We start from the raw sequence: 23809 nt of genomic DNA on the forward strand, positions 1-23809 counted from the left end.
TACATATTAAGTGGACAACACAAACATTATTGAAACAAAGCCTAAGACATAATCTTACACAATGGCAACTACTCCAGTTTTAAGTATTTTCTGCGCTGAAAATAATGCCTAGCAGAAAAAGAAACCCATTGAAGTCAATGGGAGGCTTTTTTTCAGCGCTGAAATTCCACACCAAATTCCTCACCATTTTCCTCCCTTTGAATGAACCCTCATTCTGGTGACTTTTATATAAAGGGCCTATCATTCTAAAGCTAAACATATAAGGCAAATATAATCAGATTACTGAACAGTATTTCATACTGGAAATAGTAACAAAATGGAAAAATGCATAGGTACAAAAAGATGAAAATTGTGAACACTGGTGGTGCTCTGATGTTATGGTGGATACCAACATACACTCTGTATAACAGCAAAGATGAAGAAGTCATGAATTCTGGTACATTTCCTCTATTTATCAAGAAATGCCCCTTCATTGAGCTTACTTTGTACTTTCCTACAGATCTTACTATACAAAACAAAAGTACTTTGTAAGAAATCAAAAAGATGCCTTTTGTTCTTGTTTCTTTGTGCCTCAAATAAATGGTTTATTGTATCATCTAGCTTTCTAGTACAGTCATACTGTTTGTCATACTTATTAAGTCTTTTATATGATGAAAGCTTGAATGGAGGTTACTAAAGACACAATCCAGAGCTGAGAGAGGCTTTAGCTAGTGAGACCTGTCAGTCCATGGGACATCATTGTTTTTCTGTGCATTCAAGAAGCTTTGCAGACTGACCAGCATCATGGTCAAGACTTTCTGTTTATTTCTACTTAATTTTACTAAGGTTTAAGGGGGTTGTCCAGGATTTAGAAATGCACTTTCTTTCAGAAATAGAGCCAAGCCTGTCCACCAGGTTGTCCAATACCAGACACCCTCTATGGACAGATGTAACTCTGCTTCTGGTTAAATAGAGTCTGTCAGCAGAACCCAGCATATCAAACAAGCCCTGCAGACATATAGGTTAATGTCATTGCCGTTTGTCAATATGCAAATGAACTCTATGGAATAATGAGGGTATTGCTGCTCACCACTTTATTGATATAAACAACATCTCGCCAATGGAGAGGAAAACTCTCCTTGTTTCAGGTGACCCATACTAGGCTGAGATGCTGGGTTCTGGTGAAGGACTCGATTTAATAAACCCCACAATCCTTCTGTTACCGTACAAATCTCTAGTTCTTAAAACCCACATTAAAGCCCATGTTTAAGTTATTATAGCAAAGATTTCTATAAGCTATACGCATATTAGCTGCGACTTTATGCACTGTACTCTTTTAAGGAGGTAATCTCTTACTAACGTTGCTGACCTATAATTTAACTCTCAGCTTTAAAGTGCACTGTAGGCTGATTGTTGTCTACGTATCCCCCTGTGCTTATGATAAGGTCAGCAGAGTTTTTCATCTAATAATGTAAGCACACTGGAGGCGATTCGTCATAGTCCATTAGTATGGAACCTGTTCATTAGCTTGGTTTTAGGCAATATGTCAAGGTGCTGTAGCCATTCTTATGTGCAACAGCCATTAATAAATGACCAGTTGAATATCTATGGATCTGTTGTAGCCACTTGCAACGTTCATAAAGATTGAATGCTGGTTCATAAAGTCTTTTGTTTATACCAATGTCATAGAAGATTCCCCCATTATGGATTTCCCCTTCCATGAACCAGAGGTGAAACCTGCTTAGTAAAAGCATCAATGGTCATTACTGGCCAGGATGTAAGACCGCAACATCGCTGTGGGCAAAACTTACAACCAACTAGAGCTCACCCAGACAGTACCACCTGCTTGCTGTGTGAAGGTTCCAGGGATCAGGGTGATCACCTGATCTTTAAGGGGAAAGAGGGATACTTTTTATCTTTACTAAAATAGCTCCATTACAAGAATTTGGTAGTTCATTTACATAACTCTCAGCTAGCTTTAGAAGTTTCAGATACCACATGTAAAAATTAAGAATTGAAAAGCATAATCATGAAAAAAAAATTATAATTCATATAATTAAAGTGAATAAAAGCAGCAATAGCATGAAAAGGGGTATTTACATTTTACCGTATTAGCCTCTGCCACAATTTCTAGTTTTTCAGTGCAAGCTGCAGAATACTGGAATTATCCATCATTACATAGTCTACTGTGTAACTGTGTAAGATCTATGCTGGTAATTTAGGATATTTTTTTGTACCAGCTTGATGTAATTTTTCTCATTGAAACATGCTGGCTTACTATTAGAGAAGGCTTTTCTTAGAATATTAGTCTGAGTTTCAATAGTGCGACGACCAGATGAAGCTGAAAACCTGTCCAGCTGTGGTGCCCACTGGCTGCACAAATTTGCAGGTAATACCTTTAGCTGACCTGCAAATCTTTTCAGCCATTAGCCAACACTGATGGGCAGAGTTTTGTTTACAAGCAAAGCTATACAGTGCACAGAGCAGGAAACCTTAGGCTCTCTAGCCTGTAGAGTGACCATGCTGGAATACCGCAGCTCAGTTATAATTTGCTTGAAACTGCATGTGCCATAAATAGTCCCTGGAGAGAAAAATAGTCACAGCGCCCTTGTTGGTAGCTGTGATGTTGTTATAAGTATGTTCTGTATGTTCTGTTCTGCTTACTTATTCTACTTTGTCTGCCTAGCAACAGTGAGGTAGTAATGGAGGAGGAGCTGAGCTTAGGGGGAGGAGTTGTTAGACAGGGAGCCATGATGGAAGCATGGAGTAAAGTGTTCTGATCTATAAAAGTAACCATCTCATAATGGAGTTATTCCAGAAGACCTGCATCCTCACTACAACACTACAGTAGCACGCCCATTATACCTTGATCCTGCATAGCTCTTATTCCAGTCTTCCCATTTCCAACTCTAAGGAGGGTAAAGGCTGAGGCCCCATATTGTGGAAACGCAGCTTTTTTTGTTGCAGATTTTGCTGCGTTTATTTGAGCCTGGCTTCAAAAGGAGTGGGAAATATATAGGAAGATCTTATACTTCTCTCTTCTGCTCTATCCATACTTGACTTTGGCTCACAAAGCCGCAGCAAAATCTGCAGCAAAAAAGCTGCATTTCCGCAATGTGGGGCATGAGCCAAAGAGTAACTTCATAGAGCACCATGCAAAATCTTAGGGGGGATTTCACACTTGCACTCGTCCTCTGATTTGTGCATTCTGCCGGGTTTCCATCTTCAGCCCTGGTGAAACTGAACAGGAGACAGAAACCCAGTGGTTAGTTTTAAAACCCATTCACCTGAATGGGTTTGTAAAGGTGACTGCAAATACTTGCTTTCTGCCTGTGTGCAGGGAAACAATTTTTTTGTAGGACTTGTGTCTGGTTTAAAAAAACGTTTTCCTCGTGGACAGGCAGAAGGTGGACACGGGCGGTCACCTTTACAAACTGATTCATGTGAATGGCTTTTAAAACTGACCGCTGGGTTTCCATCTCCTGTCCAGTTTCACCGGGGCTAAAGACGGAAACCCAGCGGAATGCACAAACTGGAGAACGAGCACAAATATTAACTCCCCCAAAGCGCAAATCTTCCTGCTGACTGCAGAAATATTTTTCACTCCCATTCATTTCAGTGGAAGGTTCAGGCAGAATCCACCGAAAAATAGGGCAGGACACATATTTTGCCTCATATTAAACTGAATAGGAGTGAGAATTATTGCAGCAGATTCTGCTGTAAAAATTCCACCATGCAAATGTATCCTTAGGCTACCTGTTCACGTCCAATTGTGCCATCCAAGGAGGTGTCTGATGGTCGGTGCCGTATAATGAATATAGAGCAGATCTTATCATGGTCTTTGTAATCATAACAGATCAGAAACAATTGCTGAGGTAAGTGCATCATGGATGATACACGGAGTGTCACCCGAGTGCAGTCTAAGTGCATTCCGCTGCACACTCGGCTCCACGCTGGATGCACACTTGGCTGTGTGCATGGGGTCCCTCCAGACAAATGTGACTGTTGTCCAGGACAGAAGACTATCTGCTGAATCTCCTTTGCACACTACATGAGAAAACTGAAAGAATGCACTAAAGTTTATCTGCTTTAGACAAGTCCTGCTTGGGTTTTTCATCTGTGGACTAAAAGTCCCAAAAAGCTGATTTGAGCAGGTGCTTTCTATTTTTCCAGAACTACTAAATAGAATGGCGAGGAATAGAATTACACATTCATTGCGAATTTCTAATCTCCCCCATGGTGATGACAACAATCTCCCTAGAAAATGAATTTATTGGATAGGAAGAGTATAGACAGACTACCAAATAACTACAGAGAAAAAGATTAATAAAATAACCGTTATAAAACTACTTTCCCTTTTTCTGTAAAGAAAATATAATGTTAATGATAACACTAATAATAATAATAATAATAATAATAATAATAATATTATAGACACGGGGAGTTAATAGGTCTGAAAGTGTTAATTCAGATTGTAAAATGCCATAACATAGCAGTGGAAGCATGGGCTACAAAAGTGAGAACTTCACTGTAGAGAAAATAGGGCATTGCGTTACATGTTGACATTTAAAATGTCTCTGGTGTTTTCTGATGTGGCCGTGTAAACTGTCACGACTACAGGAAATTTAAAGATTTATTACGCACCCTAACTCTTTGATTTGACAGAGGAAAGCTTCTGAAAATCAAAAAACTTTTCAGCAATTTGAGAAAAATTCCATTCCATAGCTTTCATTCCAGTCAGTCCACAGTGGCTGTGACTTGCCACATACAGTATGTGTTCTGTGGTTTGATACATTTTTTTTACAATGAGATCCTAGAAAGGGTTCTGTAACAATAAAACCTTTCAATAAGACCAAGCTTAGAAATGGTGTCGGCCTTTGGTGTTTTGGGACTACCACATTAAATGTTTGTGGAGGCCTACCTTTCAACAAGCCCTAGTAAATAGATCATGGTACCCTTAAAATTATTTATCTACTGCTCCACCATTATTGTATTCTCTGGTCATCTGGCGGGTCAGTACGACACTGTTTGGAAATACTTTTGCTTGTTTCATTCCTATTTATGGTTACAATACATTTCCCACTTTTGCACAGCATATGGTTTCTGTATTCTTACCCTACAGATTGTGAATTTCTACACCAGTTTTGATCTCCTGTGTGCCAAATTGGATCAGTGCACAATTTATTAAGAGGCACATACGTCTAAATAAATTAGATTCACTCCTTGTACCAGAATCTAAGATCTTCTCCAGCTAGGATCTGGGTACATTTAAGCTTTAAGTTATACCAATTTGTTATAAATGCTATGACAAGTCCCATACTGATGGGCGACCTTTTGGAAAAGTGATGTACAGAGTTTAAAAGCCAAAAAGTCAAACTTTTTAAAGAACAATCGGCTCTATGACAAAATAAAATGTTTGACATGTCTATTCTAGAAAACTGACATAGATGCTCTGAGTTTTGTGATGTGTGTTTTCCGGTGTCCGTATGCAGCCTCTCCGTGGGGAAACCTTTTTTTTTTTTTTTTTTGCACGGACACAAAATCGTACATGCAGGACTTTGTGATGACAGTAATAGGGGCAGAAAGATTGTATCAAAACACTGGTGAGATAATGTAACATATCACAGGCTCCAATTTCACTACATAGTCCACATCAATGATAGGAAACCAAAAGCCTTACTTTTCTGTAGACAATCATGTTAGGAGTGTTGTCCTCAGGATCTGTAACTCCAACAACACTTGCATCAGAAGACTGAGCCATGATTGGGATTTCTCACAGACACTGCAAAGAAAACACAGTAAAGCCAACAAGTTAAAAGATAAAGTAGTGTATTTCTTATATTTGAGAGATGTAAAGATAAAATGGGAAATTTGTGCGCTCAATTAAACATATAGCAATGAATGACAAAATCATCAGTCTAAAGAAAAGACTGAAAGCTTGTCTGCTTGTAAATGAGTGCAAAACTGACAAGTTGTCATGCACATGACATACACTGATTCATACTGTATACTGCCTGAAACATGCTGACAGATGTAGACAAATGAATAAAAGAGGCTTATTGGTGTTCCCATGTTTGTGCCTTATATATCAACTAGACACCTCCCTATTATGGAGAATATAATTTGGTTCACTGTATATATTAGGTAGACAAACACAAAATACAGCCACTGCAATTTTCTAATAGTTCATTGAAATGACCGAATATTGAAGTTTTTTTTATTAATTGACTAGCATACTGAATGGTATTCAGATGCACCTCTGACTTGTCTCAGATGCAATGCTCGTAAAACACCCATTGTAGCTCAGTAGCAGCAATGGTGCAGACCCAACCAGTCACACAAGGACACAATATTTTGTGCAAACTGGTTTATTTGGGAAAAAACCCCCAGCAAAATAAACCTTCACTTCAGGTACAAAATAAGCAAAATAAAATACAGAAAAACATCAAACAAAACTCTGCTTGTCCGAGCACTAACTAAACAGTATATCATTAGTAACACTAATGATATGGGTGGCTTACTACTGACCATACAAACAAACAAAATAGCACAGTATGGTCTCACCAGACTCTCGGTATAGCAGGACGGACCCAGGCACCTCCTCTCGCTCTCAGGATCTGCACAGAAATGCAGGCTCTGCAGCCTTTTATGGCCCAGTAACGAACCCAGGACACAAGACCACACATATGTTAGAAACCTGGGGGAGATATATACCATGACTCCAGCACTCTGCCTGTCACCTTCTCACACCATGTATTTTGGTGTGGATTCTGTGCTGAAATCCATGTATAAAACTGCCTGAAATCTGCCTTCTGTTGCTTTAAAGGGGCTCTATCAATGGGAAAAGTCATTTTTATCTAAACACATCCTTGCATAGGCTTTAGAAATGCTATTTCACACTTATCTTTTGTATGTAGATTGCCTCAGTGGTCTCTGAATAAGTCCGTTTTTATTCATATGCTAATGAGCTTCCAGCCAGCTCAGGAAGTTCCCAGCAGCCTCCTCTCTCCTATTATCTTCTATGTGTCTGAATCAAACAATCTACATACTATAGGTAGGTGTGAAATAAACTTTCTAAAGGTTATGCAAAGGTGTAATTAGTTAAAAATCACTTTTCCTAGTGATAGAGACTCTTTTTGCATTGTTGTTCTTATGGCAAAGGAATTTTCTGCTGCATATTTGTGACGTGTGCCTACTTGTGTCAGATTCTGGCAAATAGCCACATGCAAATCTTTAGCACTTTAAACTACAGATCTGCAACAGAAATTCAATACAATAAATATATTGCAGATTTTTCCACGCAAAATTTTCCCATGGATTTTGTTGCTTATTCTACCCCAAAATCAGTATGCCTCCCATTGTTCTTAATGGAGTTCCATGCTGCCGTTCATAAGGCCACAACATTTTTTGCCAAGGATTTGAAATAAATGTTAAGGGAGAAAATGATGAAGAAACTGTAGCTGGTATCTGCATGTGGATTGGCCCCATTGAATGGGATTAATCTGTGTGCAGTTCTGTGACAAAATAGCAACAGATGTTCAACAACAAATACATGTCAAATCTTTCCTTGGAAAAAATCCACCACATAAACTTCTCATAAATAAGGCTGATCAGTCAAATAAAAATGAAGCAACTTTCATTGTCAAGGCCTGCTACTTAGCCTTTAACAGAGATCAGCAACCTCTGACTCTTGCTCCAAAGTCGCATGTCTACCTGGCTCAGGGCTCTCAACTGTGTAGGAGAGGAGGTATTAAGCAGAGAAGCATGAGATATGGCATTATGTCTGGGCATGAGCTGGCCTGGTCAGAGGACAGCATTTGTTCTTATACCTCTCAGCAAGTAAAAGTATAATATGGCAGCAGAACATGCTAAAGTAATCTCAACAAGGCTGGAATGGTATGAATTTACTCAACATGAAGATCGGGATGGGAAAATGTCTGAGTCCTCTGTTCATACAAAGGCCCATCACCAGAGAAGGATCACACTGAAACATGTCTAAAGAATAACTTAACTTTAGACAACTTTTGATTTTCTTGCAGTATTTAATAAATTTTATTCATACATTTGTGGCTGTTTACGTGAAAAGGGCCCAGATTGTCGATTTAATTTGTCACTTTAATTCTAACGAAATCTGCACCAAAAGTGTACAAATTCTTAAAAGTCTCAACAAATTTGTAAACTTGACATATTTTTAAATAAAATTTTTGCATAAAACAAAATTGTGATTTTTTTTTACCCAAATGTTTTGGACTATTTTCTCTATAATTAGTATCGACGATCTGGGCCCTTTTCACGTAAACAGCCACATTTAGTAATATACTTTACTAACAAATGTTGTTTCCTTTCTGTGAAATCCTGCATCTCTTTATTCTATCCCTTGCTTCTCTATTGAGAACTGTTCCTGCCACTCAGGGTGTACAGACTTGTGTATAATGCAGAGAAAATAAGGGTAGGGCAGGGTCAAGTCCAACCAGTGGCGTAACTACTAGGGTAGCAGTGGGAGCGGCTGCCATAGGGCCCGGAACATTAGGGGACCCGGCAACGGCCGCTAACGGTGCTTTTTCAATAGGCTGTTACTGGCTGGAGTAACTCCAGCCGGTAACGGGCCCCATTTACTTACTTCTCCGGGCGGGCTTTGGGCCTACTAATGTTACGTCCCTGACATCACATGATCTGGGTCTGCGTCCATATGTGTCCTGTACGTCATTGGGGAGTGCAGCGGAACTGGGGATAGGTAAGTAATAGTGATTTTTATGTTTGTATCTCCCCCCCCCCCCCCTGGGTCTCTAATTATTATACTCTGGGGTCTGAAGAGACCCCAGAGTATAATAACTGTTCATTGCTGTCCACAATGGGATATAACGGTGTGGGCAGGAGACACTTTGGGGTCATAATACTGTGTGTGCATGGGCCACTATGGGGGCATCATACTGGGTGTACAGGGGCCATTATGGGGCATAATGCGGGGGGGGGGGGGATGTCGGTCGGCCGGGGTCTTTGGTGTTGGTCGGGGGGGGGGGCATGTCAAAAGTTCACCACGGGCCCCGCCATTCCTAATTATGACACTGAATCCAACAGCTATATATTGGGCATTATAAAAGATAGAAACCTGCTTTTGGTTTCATATGAAAGATGAGATATTATTTCCAGAGATAGCACTGGTTGAAAACATAGCTGGGATTAGGATGTTAGTTTATACATTTTATAATGGCTGAGATATAACTGAAGTGACCCTTCCCTACCTACATTTTCTCATTATTTTACATAAGCCAGTGCTCCATACATAGTGTGAAGCAGGGACAGCTCTCGACAGAGAAGCAAGGGAAAGAATAACGAGATGCAAGAAAGTCCGATAGTCTAGTTACACTTTAATCAACTAATTAATTGATTGCTGATTGCTTGGATTGTGTTTTATGATTTTCACGTAGGTGTCGAATATCCTCACAGTTATTGCAAGGAACACTGAGTACCAGTCTTTTTTTTTTAATCAGCACACTGCACACACAAGGTTGCCTACCCCTGGTTTATAAGGTTGTATATGATACGGTATGCTCTCAGCTATGTACTACATGTTGAAACAGTTGGTTGTCACATAACTGAACTTCTTTACCAGCTACTTACTCCACTGACATTATTGTAAAGTAATGGCATATCTCTACAATTTTGCATTGTGAATTAATCTTTCTTTCTTGTCTATGGATTGTGTATAAATTCAGATATGAAACAAAAAGAGATGAGGCAACTTAGAAATATTAACCTTATTGGCAATATATTGTTGGTTCACTGTAAACAGCGAAAAATAGAGGTTTTAAATCTGTCTGCCATGGTTATGTCTGCACATACCGTATTTTTCGGACTATAAGACGCACGTGTAGATATAAATTAGTGTATACTAGAAAAGTGGGTATGACATACAGCACACAGAGATCTCGATGCCAGAGAGACCATATTGTTACCACCCACTTGGCTAATAGACCCTAATTTGTATAAACACTAAAAGGATCGTATTTTTCGGACTATAAGACGCACTTTTTTTCCCCAAAATTTCGGAGGAAAATGAGGGTGCGTCTTATAGTCTGAATGTGGGGGGAGGAGCGGATTTACAGCATGGCCACGCTACTGCCACCGCTGGTTTTCTTCATAGGCAGGAGCGTGACAATCTGCAGGCCCCGGCAGCTAAGACAGTCCCCGGCATCTGCTGTAATAGACCGGCGGATGCCGGGGAGTGTCTTAGCTGCTGGGGCCTGCAGATTGCCGCGCTACTGCCACCGCTGGTTTTCTTCAGCGGCAGGAGTGTGACAATCTGCAGGCCCCGGCAGCTAAGACACTCCCCGGCATCTGCCGGTCTATTACAGCAGATGCCGGGGACTGTCTTAGCTGCCGGGGCCTGCAGATTGTCACGCTCCTGCCTCTGAAGAAAACCAGCGGTGGCAGTAGCGCGGCCATGCTGTAAATCCGCTCCTCCTCCGCAGGTCCCGGCAGTTAGCCCCGGGGCCGGTCCCCACCGGCCCCATACCTTTAGTGATGCAGGCCAGCTCCTGCACGGCGAGGCCATAGGAGCCGACCTGTTCCGATGACAGCTGGGAGCCTAATGAAGGCTCCCAGGCCTGTCATAGATATATATTACTATCGCGGCTGGTCTATGACACTCCGCGATAGTAATGTATAGAATCTCCCATAGACGACAATACACTTGTATTGCCGTCTATGGGACTTGCAATCAAATGATTGCAGGTTCAAGCCCCCTAGGCGGGGGATAATAAAATAGTAAAAAAAAAAAAAAAAAACCACAAAAAAAAATATAATAAAAAAATAAAATAAATAAAAGTTCACCTCCTTTCTCTAGAATACATATAAAAGTATAACATTACTGTGAAACATACACATTAGGTATCCCTGTGTCTGAAAATGCCCGGTCTACTAATAGTTTTATGTACAGTGAACGTCAAAATCAAAAGTGCTAAACCGCCGGGTTTTTCTCTCTGTTTTGCCTCTGAATTAAATAAAAGGTGATCTAAGCAATAAACATTTCCCAAAATGGTATAACTAAAAAGTACATCTGGCCCCACAAAAAAAACGCCCTATACATCCCCGTACAGCTGCAGGGTCACCTGTCAATGTGGCCTTGCAGCTGTTCCAAAACTACATCTTCCATACATTAAATATTTTACCATTTTTTGCCTGAAAATTTTTTTTTCCCTATTTTTCTCCTCTAAAACCTGGGTGCGTCTTATAGTCCAGTGTGTCTTATAGTCCGAAAAATACGGTATATGTATTTATGTACAGTTAAAATGTACATATGTGAGATTTAGAAACCATGCACAGGTTTTATGAACTTACAAATACAAGATACACAATTAGACTAGAGATGTGGAAAAGCCATGGCAACCAGAATGGAAATATGAATAGTTTCATTGTTGACTGCAATCAAATAATTGGAAAATGTTGCAGAACAGAAGTAAGGTTTCTTTGCAATTACAATTTATAAAACCTAAATGTAATGTTTTGAAGAAATATTTGGCTGTAGATTATTGTGCTGGAAAAAATAAGGGGAAAACTTTGTATGTTCTTATCTTATTCTTGTAGCTATAGGCTCTGATGTGCACAGCATTAACATTGGCATTTATCGGTGAATTAAAAGAAAGCATATACTGCATGCGGTGTAGATAATGGAAAAACAGGTTCAAGTGAATATAAAACAAGCTTACTGGAAAATCAGAACACATAAAAAGTGAAGGCAGAGTTAAAGGGGGTTTCAAGGACGTAAATACTGATAACCTATTAGATTAGCAGAGGTCTTGCACTCAGCACCTTCACCTCCATGTTGAAATCATTTTCAGGTTTGACTTTCTTTCCTCTAACTTTTGGGTATTGAGAAAATGACTTCAACTAGTTATTCAATGAATTCAGTCATACTGATCGCCCACCATTTCCCAGGTCGCCCAAGTTCCACCTCCTGGTCCTGTTTAAACACAAAAACCATTTAGCCAATCTGGCAGGTCAACGCAACCGACTGGTTGAGCAGTCATTTACTGTGTTTATAGATGGAAGTAGAGAAGAGCAGGGAGACCTAGAAGGCATTGGAATAGGATGATCAGTACGGTATGACCTATTTTATACTATTTTGAGCCTTATGTTAAATTACATTATATGAACAGACCTCTTAAACTAAACTTCTAAGATTGGGGTTATATATAAGGTCAGCATTAACTGTATTTCTTGCTTAGTAGATCAATGATTCAGCTACCTGAATAGATCAGGACAGATGAGTGAAACCACTAGCTTGTCATTTAGGGTTATGAATCGTATGCAGCATTGATTTTATTTTATTTTTAGATATTTATGGCTTTTTTATTTTTGGGCAAGGCTTTGAGTAATTGGATGCCATTATATTTTTTGCAAGGTTACTCATTTATTCTTACTGCTCTTCCTGTATGGGGTTTTAGAACCATTTAGGCACTGTTAATACACTGACTATTGATGCATTAAAGCAGAAATAGAAATTCAACATTTCCACGTCAACAAAAATGATTTAATGGAAATTCTGTGGATAAGGTCAAATAGCTAGTAAAGACTGAATAAATTACCCTTATATTGATCATACAGGTGCACTTCCAATTTTATTGTTGCAAATGTCCTACCCACTGATCTTACTCCAAGAACTGACACTTTAATTTTTATGGGAAACTCTTTCATAGTTTTCACTATTGTTGAGGACAAATTCACATGGGGAAGCTTTTAAATGCAGTTTTTCATACATTTTATTAAAGGAGGCTTCTCACGGAGGATTTTTGGAAAAATACCAGTTTGCAATGCAGTTTTTCAAGTGAAAGCCAAAAATGAATTCAACAGAAAGGAGAATTATAAGTTCTACTTTTGTATTTTCTATTACTTATGAATCCACTGTGGGCTTTCGTTAAAAAAAAACACTGCAGGAAAAATTGGCACAAAATGCAGCTTTTCATTATTCTTTAACAAAACAAGCTGTTTGTGAAACCACCTTTAGCCAAACCAAAAGGAAGAAACACATAAACTTGCAGTATACTATTTTTGAATATACTTCATAAGGGTATGTTCACACAGAGTATTTTGCTAGCGGATTTTGACACGGAATCTGCCTCAAAATCTGCCAGCAAAAATGGCTTCCATTGACTTCAATGGGAGCTGCTCACTTTTTTTCCGCTAGCTAGTAGCGGAAAAAAAGAAGCGAGATGCCCTATCTTGCCACGGATTCCATGGCTGATTCAGCTGCTGCGTCCACAGCTCGAGACACACTCCTGTTTAGGCCCATTCATTCAGGCCTAATCAGGAGCGGGATACCGTGACAGAATGCTGATGCATTTCAAAGCCATTTTCCGCCATGAGAACATACCACTTTGCCCAGTGTGAATCTGACCTAAGGAGGTACCTGCATTGTTTCTACACGGCCAATACACTGTATGTGGGGACAATTATACTATGGGTGTGTGTGGGGGGTGCACTGTGAAGAATTATGGACTGATGGCTCACATGTGACCGAGTAATTCATGGTCATGGTAGTAATCCCGGACGCATGCGCAGAAAGGTGAGTCATCCCACGAGATGAAATGGGCAGATCGCGTGATTGGAGGAGCAAAATGGCGGCAGATTCGCCTGGAGGGGCGGGTGTCTTCGTCTATAGAGACAGAGTAAGTTGCAGTGTATTTACCCCCTATGATCAAGCGTGACAGGGGGTGGAGCTAAATGCTATTTAATGCACAGAGAAAATGATGTCTCTGCCACTGCCATGTCTGTTTAAGTCAGATTAGAGGATGCTGTTGATGTGTGAAGAGGGATATATCCACTATATGTATCCCTAGATACCTTTGGAAATATGGGTGTCTACTGAGCCAGGGCACCACTGTGTCTAGCAAATGCCTGGTGTGGCTGGCTTTGCCTCCAGACTTTATTTGGTTGTTTACACCATTAAGATTAGAACTAGGTTCCCTGATGATGGGTGCAGGGATGTGCTCTGAAACGCGTAGGATCTGACAGGGCTACATTTTTTACTGAGTTCCGTTTGGTTCTGCCCTTGTTAGGGCGGGAGTTACTGGGGTCACATGGTAAGCTCTCTAGGGACAACTAGGGATATACAGGCACCCTTGGACCGTGTGAAGACCTCTGAGTGGTAAGACCGTTCCATGTTTATTACATCCTATTACGGTGTATGTTACCAATTGTAACCTCAGCGGTGTATACTTATACAAATTTCTCTGTCACAAGGTATCCTTTATATGGATTTTATCGATTTATATGTGTGTTCTTTTAGGGGAGATTAGTTATTAAAAGTTAAGTTTTAAACAATATCATCAGTGCTGGTTGATTCAGCATATTAATTTCTGTTGTGTATTTCCACCTCATGTATGCACTCATTTATTCCCCCCCCCCAGTGATGAAGTTATGAAGAATGAAGCTAATAACTTCATAAATCTCCCATATTGAGTTTTATTGATGGTATATATAGGGGTTTTATATTTTGGACCCTATTCCTATAGAACCTATTTGACATGCTCTTTGGTATTAGAAATGCTCTTTGGTAAGTTTATGGCGCCATCATATCAAAGCACTCCTTACCTTCTGACATACCAAAAATATCAAAGTCAAAGATGTGAGCGAACGTACCGTATATTTTCTCACCTGGACACCACTCAGTCCATATGTCCATTAACATTAGAAAATTATATGTTGTCACATTTATAACTAGCTCTCTAAGGTAGGACATACGAACGACAGCATCCTATTAGCGCTGTAACGTTTGCCCTTATACACCATGATTCACTGCTCACAGCACCATAACTAGTGTATTATATAGCGATAAAAATGGTTTCTTAAAATTGTCTGATGCACTAGGACAAATTGTATATAATATGTGTCCTTTCATTACTGATCTTCACATTGTACTGAATACAAATGGCACAATAATGAATCCAATATCATCAGAAAATTAGTCCTTAAAAAGGTATATCAGTCCAAAAATGATGGTGTGCATAATAATTATCTCAAACTAGATATAAATGGTGACCCACAGACCACATTCACATATAATAGGGTTTTACTGGGTTCTGGTGAGGCTTTCTATAATTTAAAAAGAAAAGCTGCTATATATGCTGCACTAGTTTGGCTATTTAGGCTGGCGTTTTCATCACGGGCAAATCGCAACGTTTCTGGCCCATGGGGCCCTGGCCTTACAGTGATTTTTAGCTGCGTTTCGCTATTTGGGGCTTTAGCCTTAAAAATTCTTATCATATTTTGCGCGTTTGTGGAGACTGCCCAAAAATGCAGGCAGAAAACCATTCAGTGATCCTTGGCTCCTTCACAGACGTCATTACAGAGTCAATATAAACCAGGGTTCATGATCACCTTCTAAAATCCCTGACATGCTGTATACATGTACACCACACAAGCAAATGTATGAAATAACTATGGCCATATACAGTAGATAAATTTTGCTGAACTGTAAATATAATGTGTATGTGGGTAGCCTTGCTGTCTGACAATATTCGCAGAGGAACAAGGAGCAGGCATGATGCATTTCAACATGCCTCATTCAGGAGATAAGTGCTCTCAAGGGTATCTGCCAGGAGATTTCCCTATAGAAATAAAGAAGTGTACTCAGCCAATCTAAGAAAACATGTTAATGGGAGAGTCAGGAAAGATGTATGTGCAGGTATTAGACTATATATTGTGAGTATATGGCTGGTTTGCAAAAATGTCAGTTACTTACAGTAATTCATTAGAGGTAGCTTATTTATGAAATAGGAAGTACAGTATATACCCAAAAGTACACACATCAAATAAGCAAGAGAAAATCCAATGGTGACTGGTAAGAAGCTATGTTTTACTTCAATGAATAAGACACAGAATGCTATTATTTCTAGAAACTTTCACTGACATCTCTATGTGAGATTCTCACTAATTTTCCATTGTTGGGCTTTCTTCCCACAGGTTCTTTGAAGCAGACTTTCAATTTCAGGTCAGTCATGATCAAAGTCATTGTGAAATCAAAGATGTGTTGAAACCCTGGTGGAATGGGTTTAATAACAGCTGCCTCAGAGAGAAAAGGATTAACTGGTTGGCAGTTCTTCAAGGAGCCCTAAAACGGTTCAGGAGTAAGGTTCTGGCATGAGACTGATAGTGCAAAGAATTAAGCTGACTCTTTTACGTACGCGGGTGCGACTGTGAAGAAATTATCAGTAGTTCAGGATGTTATTTGTGCTGAGTATTGCACTAATCTCTCCACCTGACATGCTCAATAAATCAATGAATACTATGATACATAAATGAATAAATGAAAGTACTAATGCTACCATTGTCATGGCAGTATACAAATGTATTTTATTCCCTTAGGACACGAGTACATGTTCATTGATAAATTTAAGACTGTCCATAGGCAGTGACTGCAGCTAAAGGGGACCTTTCGCCACCTCCAACCATCGGTTAATAGGTGCCGCTCCAATGATTCGAGTGCCCTTGGATTTTTTTCTCTAGCCTTCCCGAGCAACAAGGGCAGTTAGGTTTGATGCAGTGTCAGGTGGGGGAGTAGGCGATTCAGAGCTCCAATCAGAGGCAGCCAGTGTCAGAGCTCATAATCACACCCCTCATCTGCTCCTGCCTGACACCACCCTCCTGACAGTACAGAGCCTAAATAGCAAATCAGGCACCAAAACTAACAGCACTTATTGCTCAGGAATGGTGGGGCTAGAGATGAAAATTCCAACTGTGCTCGAATCAGTGGAGCAGAACCTCTTAAATGCTGCAAACAGTTGAGCTTGTTAAAGGTGTCTTTAAACAGGTTTTCCTAGCTCCATATTTGTCACACCGGTGATAAGTGACCTTGTTAAGACAAAATATACTTTATACTTTCTTTATATTAGAGATTCTATTGTTTCATCTTGCACCACTGATCACAAAGTTTATGTTGTCCTCTGTTGGAACTGCCAGACAATCACACACCTATGCTGCATTCCCTTTCTATGGGATTGGTGGAGATTGCCAAGAGCTAGTTGTGCATGGCTATCTTTATCATTCCCATATACAAGAGAACAAAGACTTCATTAGATGAGACCACCATGTCTCATGATCGGTAGGGGGCTCAACAATCAAACCTATATTGTGAACAAATAATATCATGTTATGCTGGGACAAGACCTTTAAAAAAATGTTAGCACCATAAAGCAGATCATCGATTCTAAAACAATTTTATATAAATTAACGGTAGAGTAATATATCCTATTACAGAAATAGGTTTCCTTCTCTAGTTATCAGGCTGAGTTACTTTTTACATAGAAGTTTATAGAATGGAGGAAACTACTTGAAAAAATACAGACATAACTGCTAAAATGATAGACTCCGAGATAAGACACTACCACTGCACCATATGATGTAATAAATCAATTAACAGCCTCCTTCTCCTCCCCTACACTCTCCATAGACTTCTGTGTGTAGCTGAGTGCAAATACATATTCCATACAGACAACAGACTGGGTGTAAAGAAAGGCGGAGGGCGGACTGATAAATGGAGAAGTAAAAAAAAAATCTTTAATAAGATATTGTTACAAAGTTTTGTATATTCAACTGTACTATCAATTGATGAAAAGTGGCTGCATAATTAGAAGTACGCTTTTTGGCTATATAAAACAATGGTAAAATATTATATGCCTAGTTGTTAAATAGAACTGCCATATGACCACTAGCAAACCAAACGTCTCAGGTCTTTAAAACGAGTGTCCAGGATTTGGAGCAGCCTGTATGATGGTTGGGGTGGGTGTCAAAGATAAGAAAAAGCATACTCACTTGTCCTCAGTGGTCCACTATCTGCTCCCAGTCCTCTTTCTTCTTGGAGCGGCAGAAGCTGCATGATTCACTGAGACCAATAAGTGACCTCAATGGATGCATATGCCTCACTGGCATATGTCGCTGGTTCCTTATTAGCAGCCGCTTAGACCACTGATTGGTCTCAGCAGTCATGTTAGCCTCACGACTTACGGTGCTGTGAGCCCAGGCATGCGTCAGAAAGGGGACTAGGATTGGATAATGAAGTGCTGGGGACAGGCAAGTATAACTTTTTGTTTTCTTTTGCGCCCACTCCAGCCCCATAGGTGGCTCCTCCTGGAAACTGATTGTATGATTGTATTAGCAACCAAAAGAACTGTATTAGGGAAGGCAAGGATTCTTAGTTCTGATTATTAATATTCTAGAGGCAAAAGCTTTATTATTTTACCCCTTTAGGCTAAGTATACACAGGACACTGACACAATAGTGGTAAAACCTGCAGCAATAATTGATATGCTATGGGTTTTAAGTCACAGCATATGGATGTGATTTAGTGAAAGCTCATCCAATATGCTGCTAATGTATATCGCATATGGTTTACCACCAGTAAGTATGTGGCTGCTGTGAGTACACCCAGGGTGTCCCCAGCTTTCCCCAACATTCATGTGCCATTCATGCACATATCACTCCTGAGGCCAGTGAGAACCTGCAGCAGAACATGACAATGAATAAGACATCATCAGATCTGCTACAACAAGGACATGATAACGCAGGGACTGTACTGTCGGCATTGGAATGGGGGACATTTAAAAAGGGAGCATTTTTTTTTTTTTTTTTTGCTTAGTTTATACAATGTTTTGCTTTGATACAACACAAGTTGGCCAACCTCTTTAATGAAGAATATTGATCCAGGGATCTGTCTATTTACCAGCAAGATTCAGGAAGGATATGGAGAATTGGGTCTCTGTCATACACAGTGGTTTTTGCCTCTCTCAGGGATCAGCTGAGGTTGTACTTGATGGACTTAGTTCTTCTTTAACATATTAACTACTGTAACTAAAATTAGCAGCACTGAAAACACTAAAATTTGTAAAAATAGATTTAGATGAACCCTTTAAAGAAAAAATATAAAATACATAGTAATTTAATTCACTAAAGCTCCAATCTATTGCAAACTCCATTTTCAGCTATGTAGTTATTCTCTCAGTTCTTGCTTATAACACAAAAGTAAGTCAAAGTAGTGTAATAGCATCTGGAAGTACAGTAATAAGAGGCGCGCACATTATGTCTGCAGTGCCTCAGATGTTCATTCATTCTGTTTCATTACTCAAATAGCACTTATGCTGGATAGTCAGCTGTGGGGAGAGACAACTGGTTCCCAGGCGTTTCGCCAGTAAGTAGTGAAGAGGAACCCATTCTGGCTTTTGAAAGGCCCCTTTATACGAGTTCCATCTTTTGGCAGGGGATTCCACTTCTCTCTGATAGTAGCCTTTTCTACATCACTATCTGACATTGGTCGGCTGCCAGACTAACAGATAATTTGCTGTAACTGTATGAATCCTCATATGTGTGAATGTGTCAAAGGTGTTACATTTTTTTTGTATCTTTATCTCTGGAAGCATTGTTTTCGAAAGCCTTGCAGATCTTTCTGGCAGAAGAGAGTGACTATAATTTGTCATCTAATGAAAAGGGAGCAGAACTCTTTTACAGTAATCGGTGAGGTACAAGTGGGAATACACTACACTATACTCATCCCAGATCTATAATTTAGTTTGTGTACAGTTTCAAAGACATTCATATCAACGTAGCAAACGTAATATACAATCGCTATCGGATAACTGTAGCATTCATATATGTATATAAAATTACAGAAAAACCTAAGAAGCAATTGATACATTGTCATAGATCAAAAAGGTAGAAGTTCACTGTTTTTGATGTTTGACTTCAGCAAAATAAAAATGTACAGTGATCTAAGGGTAAGTTCACATGGGTTTTTTGGTCAGCATTTTGAGGCCGTATCTGCCTCAAAATACTGACCAAAAAGACGGCTCCCATTGAAATCAATGGGAGCCGGTCAGTTCTTTTTTCCGTGAGCCGTTTGTTCCTGCTACCAGAAAAAAGAAGCGACATGCTCATTCTTTCAGGCGGATTTGCCTCACGACATCTGACTGAAGAAACTCCCCCCCCCCCCCCCACCTAGGCTCATTGATTTGGGACTAATCCGGAGTGGAGTGCATGACTGGATGCCGATGCACTGCATCAGTATCCCGTCGCAGCTACCCATATTTTGCACCGGAACCTGAGGCAGCCTTCGTCTCAGGTTCCGGTCCAAAAAACCCTGTGTGAAATTACCCTAAAGCTACATTTGTTGCACCTATCACTTCCATTGGGTGAGCTATTTAGATGACAAGTACATGGATTTCTGCAAGCCCCATTTAGTTTAATTGGAGTAGCAGAAATGTCTGCAAGATATCAGGCAGAAGTTTACCATCTATGATCCCATGATTCCAATAGAAAAAGACTACTGGATTCGTATTAAAAAAAAAAACCCAAAAAAACAAAAACACACACACATATATAGCACGCACAATCTGCCACAAACAAAAAAAGCAGCTTTTCTGCAATGTGGGGCTTAAGCCTAAGTTCATACTTGTGCCAAGTTCTCTGTTGTTCAGGTCTTCATAGGGACCTGAATGATGGAAAGCTCGTGCACAAAAACAGCAGTTACTCGCGGACACCATAGGTTACATAGCTAAAAGGCCCCACATTGCAGAAACACAGTGTGTTTTGGTGCAGATTTTGCTGCAGTTTTGTAATCAAAAGGATTGAGCAGAAGGTAGAAGTATAAGTACTTCCTATATATTTCCCATTACTTTTGTAGCCAATTTTTGGCTTTTGCTCCAAAAAACGCAACAAAGTCTCCAACAAAAAAAGCTATATTTCCAAAAAGTGGGACTTTTTTTCCTCCAAGATGGCGCCGCATGAGTGGCAGCCTCGATACAGAGTTCCAAGCTGAGAGCAACCTTTATCTTTCCTTTTCACTCTTTTTTGTCTGTATCTTCAAGAATCCTCTACTCAAGCAAACTAGCAGTATGAACTAGCAACTATAAATCGAGGTTTTTTTTCCTTTTGTTTCTATTGTTAAAGCATGGACAAGACCTGATCAGCTGGAATTTCCTGTGTGGACATGTGCCTGTTACCATCCGCCCACGAGCTAAGGACAGCATGGTCACCATGAGGCAGACAAAGCATGGAGGAGAATCCTGCGTGGAAGTGTGGACTTCTTCTTTCATGGAGAGGATTTTTGGCATCTATTGCTGATGTGTAAAGATGCTACAGCTGACTGGTATTTCTTTCTATTACTGTGGACACGTGGGACTCTGTTACAGCCTGGGAACCTACCTTCACCCACCTACCCCACAAGTTTATGGAAGCCTGGCAAGAGAGCAGCAGCTTGTCTCCCTGGATGGCTTCAGACTTCTTTGGGCGGTAGAACACAGTGGTAAAAAGAAAGGAGGAGGGCTGTGATGAAGGACATTGGGACATTTTTTTGGTTAAGGAACAATAGTGCCGATGCAATATACCAAACTATCAGCTGTGAGCATGAGATCTCACTACCTACCAAAGGAACTACCACAAGTTATCGTGATAGCTGCAAATGTTCCCCACCTCTGCAAAAAAAAACAAACGTTTGTCTGTTATATCTACATGCTGTGACCCCTCTCCTTGTGTCCTCCAACCATGGTTGGGCTGTACTATCAACATCACTTCACACAGAGAACTAAATGATCCTTCAGTGTGTCTTTGTTTCCTTCTTTTTAGTTGCTATGATTTCCTAGAATTTCTCTATCTGCCATGAGCTTGTATGTGTTTTCTCTTTTATTATATACTATTGTACCATCCATGAAACTGTATCACTGAAATTTCCCCATTGTGGGACTATTAAAGGATTAGATTATTTTATCTTATCTTATCTTAAAAGAGTTTTCCAAAGGATATGCCATAAACGTCTAATAGATGTGGTTCCCAATTCTGTGATCTGCACCTATCTCTAGCATGAAACTCCTTTCCCGTTTCCATGTGCCGCTACTTATCCAGCCGTGAACTCACTGAGAAGACTGTCATGGAAACAGCGTAGCTTATATAGAAGTGAATGGAAGTTATGAAAACAATGTAGCTCACTTTTTGACACTGTTTCTGTAACTCCCATTCACTTCTATGGGCGTTAAGGAAACACTGTAGCTCAGAGCTATGATTTTTCCATATAGGCTGACCATAACTGAAAGTCGTTTTCAGCCAGATCGTATCGGCTATGTAAGTATGGTTGTATGAAGGCTGAGGGAGCTCATTGTAGACATAGGTTCGGGTCCTGTCCTCAGATGCCTCCCCATTTGCACAGACGTTGAAAAGTATAGCTTATTAGATACAGACAATGATGGCGAAAATAAATTACTTTGCTGATAGAATCTCTAATGAAATGAACATTATTAATTCATTGGCTTAACTTTGTAAAAAATTTATTTTTTTTTTCAGCCGATGTATTTCAGATCAAAGATCTACTTCAAAACATTATATAGTGTTTAAGTGTGAGATAACTAGTATAAGGAGCAGGGAAACCCCAACAGCAAGTGGCACATGAGCATAGGAGAACAAAATTAAACTAAATACATACACTATGTGATCAAAAGTATCCAGACACCCCCAAAAACATACGTTTTTCATATTAGGTGCATTGTGCTGCCACCTACTGCCAGGTACTCCATATCAGCGACCTCAGTACACATTAGACATCGTGAGAGAGCAGAATGGGGCGCTCCACGGAACTCACAGACTTCGAACGTGGTCAGGTGATTGGGTGCCACACATCACACAGGTCAATGCCAAACGACGCCTCGCTTGGTGTAAGGAGTTGTAAACATTGGACGATTGAACAGTGGAAAAACGTTGTGTGGAGTGATGAATCACGGTACACAATGTGGCGATCCGATGGCAGGGTGTGGGTATGGCGAATGCCCGGTGAACGTCATCTGCCAGTGTGTGTAGTGCCAACAGTAAAATTCGGAGGCGGCGGTGTTATGGTGTGGTCGTGTTTTTCATGGAGGGGGCTTGCACCCCTTGTTGATTTGCGTGGCACTATCACAGCACAGGCCTACATTGTTGTTTTAAACACCTTCTTGCTTCCCACTGTTGAAGAGCAATTCGGGGATGGTGATTGCATCTTTCAACACGATCAAGCACCTGTTCATACTGCACGGCCTGTGGCGGAGTGGTTACATGACAATAACATCTCTGTAATGGACTGCCCTGCACAGAGTCCTGACTTGAATCTTATAGAACACCTTTGGGATGTTTTGGAACACCGACTTCGTGCCAGGCCTCTGCAGCACTCTGTGAAGAATGGGCTTCCATTCCCCAAGAAACCTTCCAGCACCTGATTGAATGTATGCCTGTGAGAGTGGAAGTTGTCATCAAGGCTAAGGGTGGGCCAACACCATATTGAATTCCAGCATTACCGATGGAGGGCGCCACAAACTTGTAAGTCATTTTCAGCCAGGTGTGTGGATACTTTTGATCACATAGTGTAAATAGTGCATTAAAACATCCCAGAAGGTATACTACCTAACACAATTACTATAAGGAACACAAACTCAAAGCAACCATACATCCTTATCCATGGTCCCTGCTTTTTATGGACAGTACCCCAACCTACAGAGGTTGCTGTGCACGGCTGATTCACTTTACATGTCCATGAAAAGGAAATCAATATTTTCTTTTGGTTTGATTTTCAAATATTGTGTCCAAGAAAAACGGATGACAAATGGATGTCATCTGTTTTTGCTACTTGACTTTCACTGATATGATGTATCAGCATCCATGAAAAAAGAGGACATGCTGAATAAATCTATTGAAATGAACAGATATATATCGTATCTGCGAAAAATTCAGATGCTATATATAGAAATCAAACATTTGTGTGAATATGGTCCTTCCAAAAGCCATAACTTTTTTATTTGCTAGTTCACAGAGCTGTATGAGGATT

At 40.1% G+C, this 23809-nt stretch overlaps 1 protein-coding gene across 2 annotated transcripts in view; it reads right to left on the bottom strand.

Annotated features, from left to right (window-relative positions):
* RGS6 (regulator of G protein signaling 6) overlaps window positions 1-23809 on the bottom strand; it is a 329404-nt gene that overhangs the window by 279018 nt on the left and 26577 nt on the right. For both annotated transcript variants that reach the window (XM_075282891.1, XM_075282890.1), the window contains exon 2: window positions 5660-5761. In XM_075282891.1, coding sequence (XP_075138992.1) covers window positions 5660-5740 — 81 coding nt within the window. In that variant the 5' untranslated portion in view covers window positions 5741-5761. The remainder of the gene's footprint in view (window positions 1-5659; window positions 5762-23809) is intronic.

This window comes from Leptodactylus fuscus, chromosome 7, assembly GCF_031893055.1.
Source record: "Leptodactylus fuscus isolate aLepFus1 chromosome 7, aLepFus1.hap2, whole genome shotgun sequence".
Taxonomy (NCBI): Eukaryota; Metazoa; Chordata; class Amphibia; order Anura; family Leptodactylidae; genus Leptodactylus; species Leptodactylus fuscus.